At 39.0% G+C, this 16,295-nt stretch overlaps 1 protein-coding gene across 1 annotated transcript in view; it reads right to left on the bottom strand.

The window, feature by feature from the left end:
• The window catches only part of GRIN3A (glutamate ionotropic receptor NMDA type subunit 3A), a 173,624-nt gene that overhangs the window by 115,686 nt on the left and 41,643 nt on the right, over positions 1 to 16,295 (bottom strand). Inside the window, exon 2 of the mRNA XM_037798455.1 lies at positions 8,939 to 9,543. Within this exon, the coding sequence (XP_037654383.1) occupies positions 8,939 to 9,543 (605 nt within the window). The remainder of the gene's footprint in view (positions 1 to 8,938; positions 9,544 to 16,295) is intronic.

The raw sequence follows: 16,295 nt of genomic DNA, 5'->3' as shown, positions 1-16,295 counted from the left end.
TTAAAGGTAGAGATACATAGATATTCAGAAATGCAATCTTTCTTCAGGTGTTTCATATCTACAATGATGCACTGAATCCTCCAATCAAATATTCACACCCTCCAAAGTTCTACACTTTTGCATTAGCCACAAACTCACTGTTCCAGTTTGCTAATGCTGCTGGAATGCAAAACACCAGAGATGGACTGGCTTTTATAAAAGGGGGTTTATTTGGTTACACAGTTATAGTCTTAAGGCCATAAAGTGTCCAAAGTAATATATCAGCAATCAGGTACCTTCACTGGAGGATGGCCAATGGTGTCTGGAAAACCTCTGTTAGCTGGAAAGGCACATAGCTGGCGTCTGCTCCAAACTTCTGGTTTCAAAATGGCTTTCTCCCAGGACGTTCCTCGCTAGGCTGCAGCTCCTCAAAAATGTCACTCTTAGTTACACTTGGGGCATTTGTCCCCTCTTAGCTTCACCAGAGCAAGAGTCTGCTTCCAACGGCCATCTTCAAAATGTGTCTCATCTGCAGCTCCTGTGTTTTCTTCAAAGTGTCCCTCTTGGGCTATTCAAAACATCACTCTCAGCTGCACTGAGTTCCCTCTGCCTGTCAGCTCATTTATACAGCTCCAGTGATCAAGGCCCACCCTGAATGGGTGGGGCCATGCCTCCATGGAAATATCTAATCAGAGTCATCACCCACAGCTGGGTGGGGCACATCTCTAAAGAAACACTCAAAGAAATCTAATCAATGCTGATAATGTCTGCCCACACAAGATTACATCAAAGATAATGGCGTTTGGGGGACATAATACATTCAAATTGGCAGACTCACCCTTAATGTAGTTTTCTTCTTCTCTTTATTATTGAAGAGAACAAAATTATTCCCTCTTCCACATTTTCTCTCTGAATAGTCTTATCTCCTTTAGAAATCTTACACCCAATCCTGATGTTTTATGATGTTTAGAGAATTCTTCTGTTGTCTGAAAAATTATCTGTTTGTATCTTGATTCATATGTGTGATTTTTCTTAATCCTTCGAGCTTGTTTTCAATTCCCCTTATTCTCTAAATTATTCTTATTTTACATCGTCTTTTCCTCAAACTCTATATTGTTGTTTATGGTTTCTGGCACATGGGTTAATCTATGGTTATCCTATTATTTCTTTAATTTACTTTTCCTTATTTTATTTTTCTGTATTTTCTCCTCTTTTCCCTTCACTTTTTTCCTTTTCGTGGGCTTTATATAAAGGAAATGCTAATATCCTATCCTGTCAGTAAGAAATCTTGTCTGAAATCAGTTCTTGACCATCTTTGGTTAATTTAACTATTTTTGTTGTTGTTGCCACTTTCTAGAGCCACCCTCTCCCCCATCCTCTGAAATCCATCTTATTTATTTCCCTTTAATTTTTCAATCTGTGCTGTTTTTAATCTGTTATATTCCCCAGAAAAGCTTATGCTCTTTTAATCCATTCCCATGGGTGCAGACCTGTAGTTGGGCAGGACCTTTTGATCAGGTTGTTGACTTGGAGATGTGACTCGGCCCATTCAAGGTGGGTCTTAATCCCCTTGCTCGAGTCCTCTGTGAGGGTTCTCTAAGACAGAGGAAACTCAGAGAGTGCAGAGAAGCCCAGAGAGAAGCTCAGAGGCATTTTGGAGAAAGCCATTGAAACCAGAACCCAGGATAGAAGGACCAGCAGACATCACCATGTGCCTTCTCATGTGCCAGAGGGACCCCAGATGCCAGCAGCTTCTCCTCAGAGAAGGTATGTACCTCTTGATGCCTGAATTTGGCCATTTTCATGGCCTTAGAACTGTAAATTTGCAAACTGATAAATCCCCATTGGAAAAATGCCAACTCATTTCTGGTATATAGCATTTCAGCAGCTTTAACAAACTAAAACAATGTCCTTTTTACCATCTCCCCTTTTCCTACACCCCTGGGTGACTTTTTTTATTTGCCTGGTCAGTTGTTATTAGTCGACTTTCACTCTGTAACCTGTTTCCCTGATGAAGCCCCTGATGATATCTGCCTCCCCTTTACATTAACATGAATTTGGTCATCTTAGCCACTGAGTTTACCATGGTCCAATTTTGTCAGAGGACATTACTTTGAGCTTCTTTTCTACACATGGGGCAGCTCTCCAAATTAAACATTCAGTGGAGATGATTTCTTAGGCCAAATGGAAAATAACTCATTGGCTGTCATCTCTAATCCTCTTTTGTACCTTGAAGCATAAGTATTTGGCAGTTGATTACCCCTATCTGTGACTTTTTAGACAAGTACTCTCCTTGAGGGCATTTGGCATTTATTTCCACATACCAAGAGCAGTGTCTTCCACAGGGCTGCTGCTAGGAATGAACAAACCCTCCCTCCCCCGACTGTTCTGTATTATCACACTGCAGGCTGTCAAGCTGAAAGAGTCCTCAGCATTCATCTATGTGTCTGCCACGTTGAGTCATCTTTGAACTTTAGGTATAACATGCTGCTTGGCCCGAGGAGCTTGCTCAGTAAATGTATGTGGGGTGAATACAATTAAATGCATTTCTTCTGCCCAAATCAGAGTATCTTGTAAAGAGCTCTTCATCACTTTGCCCTAAGAATGAGGCTCAATCAGGCGAGAAGCATTTGCATTTGCAATTACAGATTGTTTGAAGCATTAAAATCCTAATACGTTTTCCCCTGAATAATGAATAGTATCAAAAATAGAAATGAATTCAAAAGGAAATCTCTCTGATGATAAGGATCCAACCTTAGAACAGTGGGTCCTATGCATCTGAATCATTGATTATATCATCTTTGGAAACCACACACGAGAATTTTTTAAAATAGATTTCTATCAGATAATGGGCAATGAAAATTTAATAATATATTAAATATATACATGAATCACTTAGGTCTACATTTTGCCAATATTTGACAAGTTTAGTTATAAGTAAAACTATAAGATGGAAGGAGACCTCCTGCCCTTCTTGACCTTTAACCCAAGAGGAGAAAAATGTTGATCTATGTGATTTGGTCATATTTTATACACATTTTGGGCTGTTTTGCTCTTGGTGTGTGTGAGGGGTGTCACTACATTAGGAAATCAGATAGGGTGCTCTCTTTTCCCCTGCTTCCACATGGCACAAATGGTATGCTGGCACATTTTTCCTCTCTGTGTTTTCTTCTTCCACTTAGTATCTGTATCTTGTCCTTACCCCTTGGTTTTAGGTATGGACATTAACTCTCCTTCAAAATTACGGTCTGTGTCCACCACTTGGACCATTCCTATCCACTCTAATACCCTAATTTAATTCATCCTGGCTCCCTGGGTCAGGGCCCAGTAACCAGCCCAGGCAGCTCCCAGAATTGCCTTGGCATGGCCTTGACACTGGAGGTTTCCTGCAGTATTTACCAGCTAAACATCCCTCCTTAGGACTGAGGGTCCAGAAATTGAAGTGGCTCCAAGAGAGAGAGATCTGTAATTCAGAGTAGAGCTGCAAGTCTGCCCTCCATAGGTGCATATATTTTTTTTTTTTTTGACACATTTCCAAATTTTGCAGTAGATGCATATCAAGCATAAAAGCCAACAAGGAACGCAATCTCCTCTCAGGCAAATGAAAATTTGGAAACTACTAATTTGGAAAGATTCCATAGTTTAAAACCTGCTGTATTTGGGATTCTAGATTGAGTCAATTTGAGCTGTATTCATCACAATAAGGTGCTGTGGGAATATACATTTTCCAGTGTCCATTATTTGAGGGCCCCTTGACTTAGTATAAATTTCAGAGTAGGCTCTTAGCATGATTTGAGTGACAAGGAGGAAGAGCAAGCTCAAAAGATTTCAGTCTAATTAGTCCAGTGACAAGGTTTCCTATTGGAAACATCTGGAAACACAGACCTAAAGTCTTGGTCCCTGAGTTTCATGACATCAAGGCATGTGTTTTATAGAGGTAACAACTCCTCCGTAGCCCTAGCAAAGACTGCTAACCCAGGTTTAACAGCTGGACACAGTAGGTCACCCACAAGCAATGGGTTCACCTTGGGATTTCAGGGAGCCAATGTCATCAGCACCCAGCCCCTGTGCTCCATGTTCAACATGACTGTATTTCTTTTATGTATGTGTAGAAACACACAGGCTAACTAGTTTGGCTCATGGAGGCCCTTAGGTTAAGAAAGCTTATACACAGGTAATCATGCTTCCTAATTTGTATAGCTTTTGGCTGACAGAATATAAATTACAAAGTAATAGGATTCCAACTAAGAAAGGCTTATATTGATTCTGAAAGCACTTGGAACTTGGATTTACATGAACTGGTTTAAATCTCCCCCGTAAGGTACTAGCTGAATACCTTTAGGCATCACTTAACTTTTTGAGGTAGGAATCCTTATAGATTAGGAAATTAAAGTTCAGAGAGTTTCAATAACCTTGCGAGAGTTACAAAGCCAGTAAATTACAGAGGTGGTGGACAGGAATATCGAAAATTAGAATTATACCATGAAGCCTCAAGTTCTTCTGGAACTCATCTAATGCCCAGGAATGAATCAGGAAGCATCATAATTTTTACCATGTGTTATTTGAATGGACATTTGTTTCAGTATTTTTTGTTTTATTTTGCTTTTTGAAGCTTTCTAGTGCCTCACAATGTCTGGATCATAACAGGTTCTCAATAATATGTGCAGGATGAATGAAGAAAACATTCACCATTAATGAAAAGCCAGTGAATCTTGGCACCGCTTTGCTATGTAAGCATAAAAATGAGCATGTCTTGGAAGAGAAAGGGTTTCTAGCACACTGGTCCATTATTTAGGATCCAATGAGGAGGGAGCTTGGCTAATGCCAGACAATAATCGCTAATAGAATGAATGTTGCCCCAACGAAACCAAAGCATCAGGGCTGTCTTGGACTAACAGAAACAGGCTGTCTCTTAGTGTCTAGACTCTTGAAATTCTTAAAGAAAGGATAACTGCCCTTGACGAGGTCAAGGCTAACCCAGGAACAATGGGTTTATTAGCACCTACATCCTTCTACAGAAAGCCATGGCATATACTAACCCTAAAAACAGCAGATAAGTCCTCAGACTTCTACGTACTCTCACCAGCGCCTGTTCAGAATGAAAAATGAGAGTAAATGTGGGCAAGGCTAAAACCAATTTTGAGATACCAAAATAATTTTTGTATCCTAATGTTTTTTTTCTTTAAATCACTTGTAAGGCTTTTATACTGGATTACTGTATTTGGTTAATTCATTACAGGATTATGATTTTATAAATATGTCATGGCTCATGTTCTGCCATTCAGCTGACATCCACTATCCTTATAAAATGTAAATGCCCCAGCCTGGCATAAAAGCCTTGTGTGCTATGCTACCAAATTAACTACTTTTTCCAGAATCATCTCAAATCCTCTTCACATGCAACGGATGTTCCAACAGTGCTAAATCTCTCTCGGCTCTTGGAGAATTTGCATATGCCATTTCCTATGCCTCTGAACTTGCTGCAAATCAGAAAACTCCCATTCCTTCATCAGGATCCAATTCCAGTGTTTATTCCTCATCACTAGCTCTTTGAGAAGAGCTCATAATTTTTCTCGTGTATCTGAATATAGCTCTGTTTTTTAAAAAATCATTTATCTCATTGTTTGATAAAGATTTACTTATCTTTTTGCCCTTAGATACTAAAACATCAGCTCCAAAGTAGCAGGATTCAAGTCTTCAGTTTCGTCTACTGCACCTTAGTTTTACAAATGATCATTGGCTGGACACAAACACCTATACATATGTGTATATGGAGACAGAATTAAAATAACATACCAAATATAATTGCCCCAAATGCTTAACACTGAATAAAACACCTTGCAGCTAAACTGCTAAAGATCACACTATGAACTTGGCCCCCAAATAGTTGTGTCTGAATTTAGCCATGATGGCCGTTTGCTCTCACGTGGGAACCCGGGAAGGATAAAATGCCTTATACCTGTAATTACATCTATGGATTCTGCCGTGAAAAATGATTTTTCCAGTCTAAAAGCCTGTGCTGCAAATGCCATGTTTTTGGTGATCTCATTAGCATTCTAAAATGTTAACAATTCTGTCCACTCAAACCGAAAATGACTGTGGGAGAAATAAAAGCTTGCATAACCCTGACATCCACTGTTCATGGCTCATTGTCCTCACAGCTTTCACTATTCACTGAGGCAGTGGGGTCAGTCTCACAAAATTTAGGAACAATTAAGAAAATTACTCTATGCCGATGTGGCTTATGGACTGAGAATAACTAACTTTCTGAAAAACTGTATTCAACACAATAAATAAGGATGATGAAAAATTCACCGAAGTTTGGTGGCTGAAGGCAGCTTTTCGGTAATTCATTATAAAGTCTCCTTCCAGGGTTTTGCCCATTTCCCTTGACCCTTGGCCGAGCACTTTGAAACTTTCTCTTTGAGTGTATTCCTCAGGGACTTTCTGAAGTCCTAGTTATATTTTCTGTATTATACATGTCTCAAACACATCCATGGGGACAAAAATATTGTCACTGACCCTTATACATTATGAACTGCTGCCAATCTCCAAACTCCACAGTCCTCTTTTATGACTTTCAAAGTCTGTAGAATAAGCAACATGTAGAAATAGCCACAGGGGCAGAGGCTTATCTGCTAACCTAACATTCCACAAAAAAGAAACAAAAAAAAAAAAAAAAAAGGAAAAGAAGAGAACCAGATGGTAAGTATTTAGGTCTCGACATAGTATCTTATAAATTTAGATAGCATTTTATTCACTTATAAGCTACCCATTTTTATTCTGCAGCAGCAGATAGGGGATGTCAATATAGTGTAACGTTTTCTTTCTGGGCCAATTTCAATAAATATCTATTAAGTGCCTGTGTTTTGCTAAGCATTGGGCTAGGCTGAATAACAGTGACTCTGCTTATTGGAGTTTATATTCTAGCTCAGAAGTTAGAGACACAGACAGATAATGATGAAACACTGTGCTAAGCACCAACAAATAATTTCACCTGCAAGGTGCCATGGGATCTTTATAGAAGGAGGCACATAACTTTAATACAAATTAAATCTCAAGGAGCTGAACAGATCATTTTGATCTTACAAAATGAACTATTAAGGTACGTGCAATGTCAGCCAACAAATATTCCTCCCTGTAGTTTCTAAATACTTTTAGGATCCAAACAGAGCCATTTTTCTAGCATTCACCCTTTTACATGAGACAGAAAGAAGCTAAATAACTCAATGTAGCTTTCACAAGTGGTTTTTCCTACATCTGCTGCTTCTGACTGTCCTTCCAAAATAATGACTACTCAAAAGTATAAATCAAGGTTTGGCTATACATTTGTTGCAATGAAGAAATTTCTTGTTCCAGATAAAACTCTGAGCCTCAATTATGTGCTCCTACAAAAGGAACTGATTAAATCTGGATAGTTGCCGTAAAATAAAATACGCATAGACCTTAATCTTGTGGAAATTCAAATACGATACAGGGAATAACAAAGTTCAGACGATGATAGGACGTCTAATCTTTCATTACTAGAACCCTAACAAATGAATTTTGAATTCTTTTATTTTATTAATGACATTGCTTAGGGAGTTTTAGATTGTGCCTACTCTTCGATTCTGACATATATGCAGCATTTAGCATGTTGTCTTGCACAAGAGTAGGTTCCCAATCCATATATGTAATTAAATGCAAAATTCTGAGGCTCCCCTGACTCTTTACTAAACATTCACGTCTTTTCCAAAGGCAGGACTCTATGAGGCTGCCTTGTGCTCCTCCATACAGATAGATGAGCTAAAATTAGGGCCTAGCTTAGAGGTGACCCTTCACCTCCGAAACAGCAATAATTCTCTGATTCTTCTCTGTTCCCTCTCTTTTCAGAAGAAAATCCAGGTCCTTATAAAGTATTCTTTAAGGTTATTTCCCTTTTTCAGGGATTCATGAAAACCATTTCCATGTGGTGGGTTAGTCTTTAAGTTAAACGGGCTTTTTCATTCCAGTTTCTGAATTAGGTTGAGGAACTGGAGAAGAAAGGTCCCTAACTCAAAATCATCATCATCATCATCGTCATTTTCATCATCATCACCATTGTCTTTGTAGAATTCTTAGTTCCATCTATCATCTTTTTATTATCTATGTATCTCTCTCTTTCTCTATCTACCTATCATCTATCTATCTATCTATCTATCTATCTATCTATCCATCTATCTATCTATCTATCATCTTCACCATCATCATCATCTATTGCTATCTAATCACAACATCTCCTTGGGGACTAGGATCTACTGTTATATCCATTTTACATACAGGGAAATAAGGCTCAGAGAAGTTAGACCAAGCCACACAAGTTGTAAGCGGCAGAGCTAAAATTCAAGTTTGGTTTGCTCCAGACTCCAAGCTTTTAAGCACTGCACTATACTGCTGTAAGCATGAAGGCCTGGGAAGAGAGAGAGAAGTCCATTCCCCACTTGACTTATTTACTTATTCTTTTGTATATAGATTCAGAGAGATTTACCCAAGTCTCTTGGTATGGGAAAGAGTACACAGGGAAAGGTACATTTGTTGTACATTTACTAGCGGCCAAGCATGGTATTAGGTCCTTTTTCTATATAATGTCACATGATCTTTATTATAAAATATCAAGATATTCAACATTATCTCAATTTACTAATTAGGAAACAGGCTCAGAGCTTTTAAGTAACTTGTCTAGGATGCACGGTTCTTAAGCCAGGGTTTAAAAGCAGGCCTGACTGTTCCCCACTGCATCATGCTCTTGCTCATCTATAGGCCAAATTAGAGATGACAAGTCGTGAGATATCAGCCTTATTACACTAGAAGATCCCCCAGGCATATTATTAGAGTTTAAAGCTACTCGGGGTCAAGATTTCTGCAGAGGGGTTAGATAAGGAAATCTTAATTCCCGTGAAAGCCCTATGAAGGGGGTGGCCAGCCAGGCCTGGCATCCTACCTTGACAAATACTGCCCCGAAGTGAGATTTGTAGCCTCCACATCCAGGCAGTTCATCGTGCTGGGAATGAGAGCAAGTTCTGGCTGGATCATGGTGGCTGTGGCTACAGCCCTGGCGACCAGCTCCATCGCATCTTGGACGTAGTATTCGAAGGCGGGCTGTGTCGTTTTCCCGTGAGCAATGAGCCCTAAGGGCAGACCTTCTGTCCTCAATTCCTCCACATTCTGGGAATCCCCCAGCACCCATCGAAGCTCGGAGGACGTTACTCCAAACCGGGTGGTGATTTCAAAAACCCGCCGGATGCTATCCATGTTGCAGCCAAACATCACCACTGTGGAGGTGGTGTTCTTAATGTTCTCAAGCTGGACCTGCAGGGAGCTCGGGAGGTTCTCGGAGGAGGAGAGGTTGGTGGTGATGTTGACGATGGACCTGAGGTGGAACTTGGAATTCTTGTGGGTGAGGAGGAGGAAGTTGGTGATGTTCCAGTCTTCCTGGCACAGCAACAAGCTAAAATTATACCAGCTGTTCATGGTCAGGATTGAGGCAGTGACATCAGCATCAGAACTCAATGAATTTTCTAAACTCAGTTGGAGGTGAAGGGGATTCTGTATTTAAAGATATGAAAAAGAAGAATTAGAAAGCATTGAGCAAAGACTACAACATAGGGTACTATTGCTTTCTTATGGGGCTTAATCCTTTATTTGTTTTTCCCTGTGATATTCAAATGCCTCTAGGAGAACATTCCCATTATTGGGAAAACTGTGCTTCCTGCCTGATGGGACTACTGATTCCTTACAACTGATTCCCTGGTAATTTTTGCTTAGCGTACCCGTGAGCAGATGGTTCTTGGTGTAAATGTCACAGGTGACACTACCATATTTTTGGTTTTAGGTTTTTATCAGTCTTGTCTGCTTCCTTACAGCCAGACCCTCTGGTGCAGTCCAGTTCTTAATATCAAGTTATTAACTGATTTATGAACTTTCCTCTTTCAGGTGAAATAATTGAAAGAAATTACTTTTGCTTTCTTTTTAAATTAATAGCAAAGAAACCTTAACACATTGCGGGTGTTTGTAAAAGGATGGTTTGGAAAATGGATACACCATATTCTCCTGAACTTCTTCTAGACCCTTGAGGAAGGAAATTCTTGGAATAATTAGCAATATATAAACCAAGGTTAAGTGTATAGTCCCCTATCTGTCTTATCTACTGTCCCATATCTACTTAGCCTGGACTCTTACCATGGAATGTAAAATGTCTCCCATGTAAACACTCATGTAACCTCTATCACAATTTCATCTCCTTATAGGACTTAGCCATTCAGTGAAGAAAGACTATCTTATTTGAAAAGTCACAAATTCTTAATCATATGATGAATCATAACAAATGAATACATTTTTTTGTTAACACTTCTTCCCCAATGCAAGTATTTGACGTTTTTATTCTTTGACAGGACACCCTGAGAATGTTTAGCACAATGCCTTATACATGTTAGGTGGGCAATGAATATTGGTTGAGTTGAACTAAATATGCTCTCATTAGGCTATTTTTGAGAACTTACCAAGCATTTTGGCCAATAATATTTGTAGAGAAAGAAGGAGAGCTTCCTTAGTAAAGTTTCATGTCTTGGTACAAACGGAAAGAAGTTGGACTATTCCTACCCATGAGATAACGTGCAATGAGAAATAGGTTGAACTGAACTTTGAGCTCTTTGAAAGACTGAAAGGATTTTGATATGTGCAGAGTAAGAAGTGAACATTCTGAGGGGGTTTGTAGGAGAAAAACTATGACCAAAGGAAGGAAATGAGAGCAATCATGGTGGCAGTTAGAATGGGGTCTTAAAATTTATGCTGAGAGTTTGGCTTTTGTCCTTCCCAGTTAAGCTTTGAGCAGGGCTTGTAAGGATAAAGGAGAGCTTTTGGAGGGACATCTGTGGGCAGCAATCATCAGAGAGAGAGAGAGAGAAAATTCCTCCAGGGCCTAGATTAAGTGCCAAGTGTTTGAATAGGAAGCTGGTGTTGGTCATGGCAGGAGGGCAATGAGAAAAGTTTTTACAATTAAAAAGGATTCTGTGACAAGCCCAGACATCTGAGGCAAACAAGAGGGAAGCACCAGTACCCAGAAGGTAGCTCATGGTTTCCAGACTTGATAGACCAGACAAGGTATAGAGATAAGAGGAACGGAGCTTTCAGTCCTTCTATCCTACTTTTGATTCACATACATTTCTCCAGAGAGTTCTGTCTGTCCTCACCTTTAGCTCCTCTACTGTACTGAAGGATTGAGTAGTGTTCCTCCTGAAACTGATGTTCACCTGATACCTTAGAATGTGACCGTTTTTGGAAATAGGGTCTTCACAGATGTAATTAGTTAAGATGAGGTCATGTTGAATTAGAGTGGGCTGTAGATCCAATATGACTTGTATCCTTATAAGACAAGTGAAATTTGGACACAGGCATAGACAACGCTACGTGATGATGGAGGCAGGGGTTGGAGTGACGCATCTACAAGCCAAGCAACCAGAAATCGCCAGAAGTTAGAAAGAGGCAAAGCAGGATCCTCCCTTAGAGTATCAGAGAGAACACAGCCCTGCCAAATACCTTGATTTTGGACTTCTAGCCTCCAGAACTGCAAGAGAATAAACTTGTGAAGTTTTATACCACCCAGTTTGCAGTATGTTGTCATGGCAGCCGTAAGAAACGAATACAGCTTCCTTCTAACTTTCTAGTTCCTCTTCTGCCTTAACCCTCCTCCCAAAGCAAAGAGCAATATGAGACAAGCTATATATTTAGCTAGAAGGGACAAAATATTCTCAAGAGTTTCCTTGATCTCAACCCCCTATTCTATCACCAGTTTTCTTTCTACAACACAAATATGACCATGTCATTCTCCTGCATCATCACCTCTGTATCACCCATAGGACATGTTTCAAAATCAGCAGTATGGCTTAGAAGTCTGTTCCGAGTCTTTAGATTCACCTCCAGCACTCCCAGCCATGCACACGACAGCTCACAATGGACAATTCGCTCTTCCCATATCAAAACACGCATTTTCATGCCTACACGATTTGCTTATGTTGACCTCTCCACCTGGGAATGAGTTTGCCTGCATTCATATTCATCCTTCAAAACTCAGTTCTTCCATGCAGATTTCCAGAAACTATTTTCTGTATTGTTCACTACTGTCTCCATGGCTCCTCTTGCTGATCTTTTTATTTTCTCACAACAGTTTTGTCCTGTTGATTTCCTACAATGGTGAATTGGGTTTCGTTCATTTGAATGTTGTGTTTAATTCTTTTGACTGGTGAACAGGGAGAATTAATTGTCTCTCATCTGTGTCATGGTGTCACTTTGTTCATCCCCCTGTTATAGAATTCTTCACACCATAGTGTAGCTATTTGCTTGGTTGTCTCCCAACCAAGCAAATAGCTTGGTTGGGAGACAAGGACCATATCTCAGTGATCTCTTCTAGCACAGTTCTTAGATAACCAGATGTAGTAACTGTCAAATGGATTTTTCTTTTGTTCACCACAGTGCAGTGCTATGATTATCATCTCTTCACTGAAAAACTGGGAGGAAAGCATTTCCAGCAGGACTTCAAGGCTCAATATGTTGGCCCAGTTGGCACAAAGGCTCATCCAAACCCTTTCTCCTGAGGGATTCACTAAGTCAGTGTGAGGCACAAGCTCTAAGGAGTAAGGGATGAGAATGTTCTCCTCTTGATGTGTAGGGGGGTGAAATTAGACTAATCAGAGTGAACATTTAGCACCAGACACAGAAACAAACATCTAACGTGAGAGAGGGACGTGGGGTGAAATATGGAAGCTGCTGATTGCTAAGAATTAATCCGTATAATCAATCCAATCCCTAAAACACCAGTTTATTGTGAAATTCCATATTTGGAAGTCAATCCTGTCACAGACTTCAGGGACACAATTCTTCAGACAAATATTTACCTAAGTAGTAGTTTAGAGACTTCTAGTGAAATGGCATTAATCTAGCAGCACCTGAAGCAGCATCTCCATTTCTCACCACTATAATGAAAAATGCAGACACACAAAAAGACATGAAAATACACAAAAGTTGATGGTAAAACTTTTGCCAGAATCTGGGACAGAATTAAAGAAGTCCCGTGGGACGAAATCGAGAATCAAAATCTGCATCTGACATATGGTTTCTGTTTGCAAAACAGCAGACCCATGACCAGAAAGAAAGTATAAAGATTTAAAAAATAATTTCCACATTTTTTGCCTCCTAAATCAGAGACCCAGAAACAGAACAACCCAAGAAGCAGGAAGCCTCTCTCTACAACTGTCTCCTAAATGTATATGAGTTACAGAAATTAAAATGGATAAGTTCAGGAGAGGGAGTCAGGGAAATTCAAAATAAAATTTTCAATTGTACTGATAATTCTAATTCCCCTAGATGAGGGTATTCTTTATTATACATAGCATATTATATATATTATTGTATGCCATCATACATATGTATTATTTGTTATGGATTGAGTCATGTCCCCACAAAAACACGTTGAAATCCTAAATCCTAGTCCTGTCAATATAAACCATTTGTAAATAGGATCTCTGAGGATGTTCTTAGTTAAGGTGAGGCCAAACTGAATCAGGGTGGGCTTTAATCCAATAAGATTGGAGTCCTTATCAGCAGAGCAAATTTGGACTTAGGAGGAGGAGACTGATGGGGAGAGATGGTCACGTGATGGGGCAGAGGCTGAGTTATGGATGGTCAGCAAGCCATTGCCAGCACACCCAGACTTCAGAGAAAGCATGACCTGCAGACACCTTGATTTTGGATTGCCAGCTTCCAAAACAGTGAGACATTAAATTCCTGTTGTTTAAGCCAACTCATCTGTGGTTTTTGATACAGCAGCCCTCGTAAACTAAGATATTACTGCATATATTTGTGTATACAAAAGCAAATATGTCAGATTAGTAAGTAATTTAAGGGCTTTTCAAGTGTGTTCTGATTACACTTGAAATTTTCCATCAAAGATGCCATTCCACGCCCCTCTGTTCATCTGGGGTTTTAATTTCCATCAGACTCTGCTCCTACCTTATTTTGGAAGCTGCAATTCCCCAAAACATAGGGGAGGCAGTGGGGGTGGGTAGTGGCAGTGCTGCAATGTCCTCATGGAATGAAATGCCAACAGGTCAAGTGCAGAGCTCAGGAAGTATGGGGTCACCAAGATGGGCATACAAGTGGTTCCCAGTGTCAGCAAACCACCCAGGGATTTGGGGACTGAAGACATAAACTGTTGCGGATCAGACTGCACATATAACCTAATAAAGTCTTAAAATTCCATGGGCAGGAAAATCAGGCAAGCTTGAAAAAAAAATTTGGAAAAAGAACAGTGACAGAATGGCCTTGTTTTAGAGGACATTTGAACACAATAGAAAATGCAGTTTCAGTAATAAAACAATAATAATTAAAATAAAGAAATCTTAAAAGGATTAACAGGTAAACAAATAGCATACATATTAATTTATGTTAAAAAGGACAAAGCTTTAATATATAAAATTAATACATTATAAATTGAAAATCATAAAGATGTGTAGAAGATATAAAGTATTTGAGAGTAGGTGTCGGTAAAATAGATTATTTGGAAAAATAATACCATTTAAATTCCAAATTCCATCATATAATAAAAATACATTGCAGGCCATTAAAGACTTGAAAGTATGATATGAAACCATTAAAAGATAAACCAGAAAGGTAAACACATCTCATAAATCACAGTGTAAAAAGAAATGAACTCAACTGTATGTTAAATTATTTTCAGCTTTAAACATCCATCATAAACAAAAATATAAAGGAAAATGAGAAACAAGGGAGAATACGCACAACAACAAATTAAATTGACAAAAGAATTTAAGTTCACAAAATATTAAAGAATATTTATCAATCATTAAGGAAATAGGATCCTTGAGAGAGCACTCATTTAATCAAGAAAATTAATTTTAAGCTTCTAATACATGCCATGCCTTCTGCAAGGCACTTCCTGTTGATTATAACCTAGTACGTGAAGGAGAAACAATGTATAAGTAACTGGACACATATTTTATATATAAAGTATAAATTATAGAAATTACTCTAAATGAAACTAATAGGGTACAGCAAGAGTGGGCAAAGGGGAAAAGTGTTCCAGTAAAGTTTAGCAATTAAGATTAGTAGGGGTTAAGTAGTTTCCAGAATTTGTACTGTATCACACTCTTTAATTGAGACTTTAGAAAAACATAGGAAGTGTATATGAAAAATGATAGATCATATCCATAAACACAAATAATAATTTATAAAGCAAATACATTGAACAAAAAGTGTGGTTTCCTTTTGAACACTGATTGTTCTTTGCCTGGGTATTTATTTTTATTCCTACAAATTGGTTGAAGCCGCTACCTGCTTCTATATTCCCTATGTTTGATGCTTGCTTGTCCTCTTCTTGTAGCATCCACAGTGTTCTTGTTTAAGTCCCAAGCTGTCCTTGTGGCTTGGCCTCTGAACTGTCTTCTGCAGTTAGCTGAGCTTTTCTCTTCTCTTCTGAGACTCAGTAAAGTATAGGCACTTAGGGCTTTGGGCTTAGTAGGTCAGGCCAAGCTACGTTTAAATTCTGGCTGCATCTATGAGTCATGTAGCCTTCTACAAGTCATTTAGCTTCTCTGAGTCATAAATTCTTCATCTCTAAAACGAGGACACTACTACCTCCTAGCTTACAGATTCATTACGAGAATTAAATGTGAGAATGTGGCACAGAGAGAGCCCGCTAAGTGGTGGCTCTAAGTAACTGGACAAATATTTTATATATAAAGTATAAATTATGGAAATTACTCTAAATGAAACTAATGGGGTACAGCAAGAGTGGGCAAAGGGGAAAAGTGTTCCAGAAAAAGTTTAGCAATTAGGATTAGTAGAGGTCAGTACTTTCCAGAATTTGTATTGTATCACACTCTTTAATTGAGACTTTAGAGTCTAGTCATCGTGTTGGAAGTGCTTGCCAAAGTGCATGCAAAACAATTTTTTTCTCATATCTATTTTCACATAACAGTCTCTGCAATGGATATCTTTTACAAATACTACTTATACCAACTGCTTAGCAAAACAACAGCTCTATCTCAAGCAGGAAGAGGCTACTTATTTGGGAATATTATGCCCACACTAGACTGTCCTCATACCCTCTTTCTCTGGTAACTAGTTCTGGCCCTACTTTTAAGTTAAGGAATTGTTGGTGCCAAATGTTGGAGATCCTCCTCTTCAATCTTTGTTCTTCCTGAGATCAGACATTCAGCTATTATCTGGATCAGTAAAAGCTTCAAAACTAAGATTGGCTGCAGTGAAGAGTTTGCCAGAGAGCT

The sequence above is a fragment of the Choloepus didactylus genome, chromosome 10 (genome assembly GCF_015220235.1).
Source record: "Choloepus didactylus isolate mChoDid1 chromosome 10, mChoDid1.pri, whole genome shotgun sequence".
NCBI classification, from domain to species: domain Eukaryota; kingdom Metazoa; phylum Chordata; class Mammalia; order Pilosa; family Megalonychidae; genus Choloepus; species Choloepus didactylus.
Note: the sequence above shows the minus strand (reverse complement) of the source record. Positions and strands in the feature narration are given on the sequence as shown.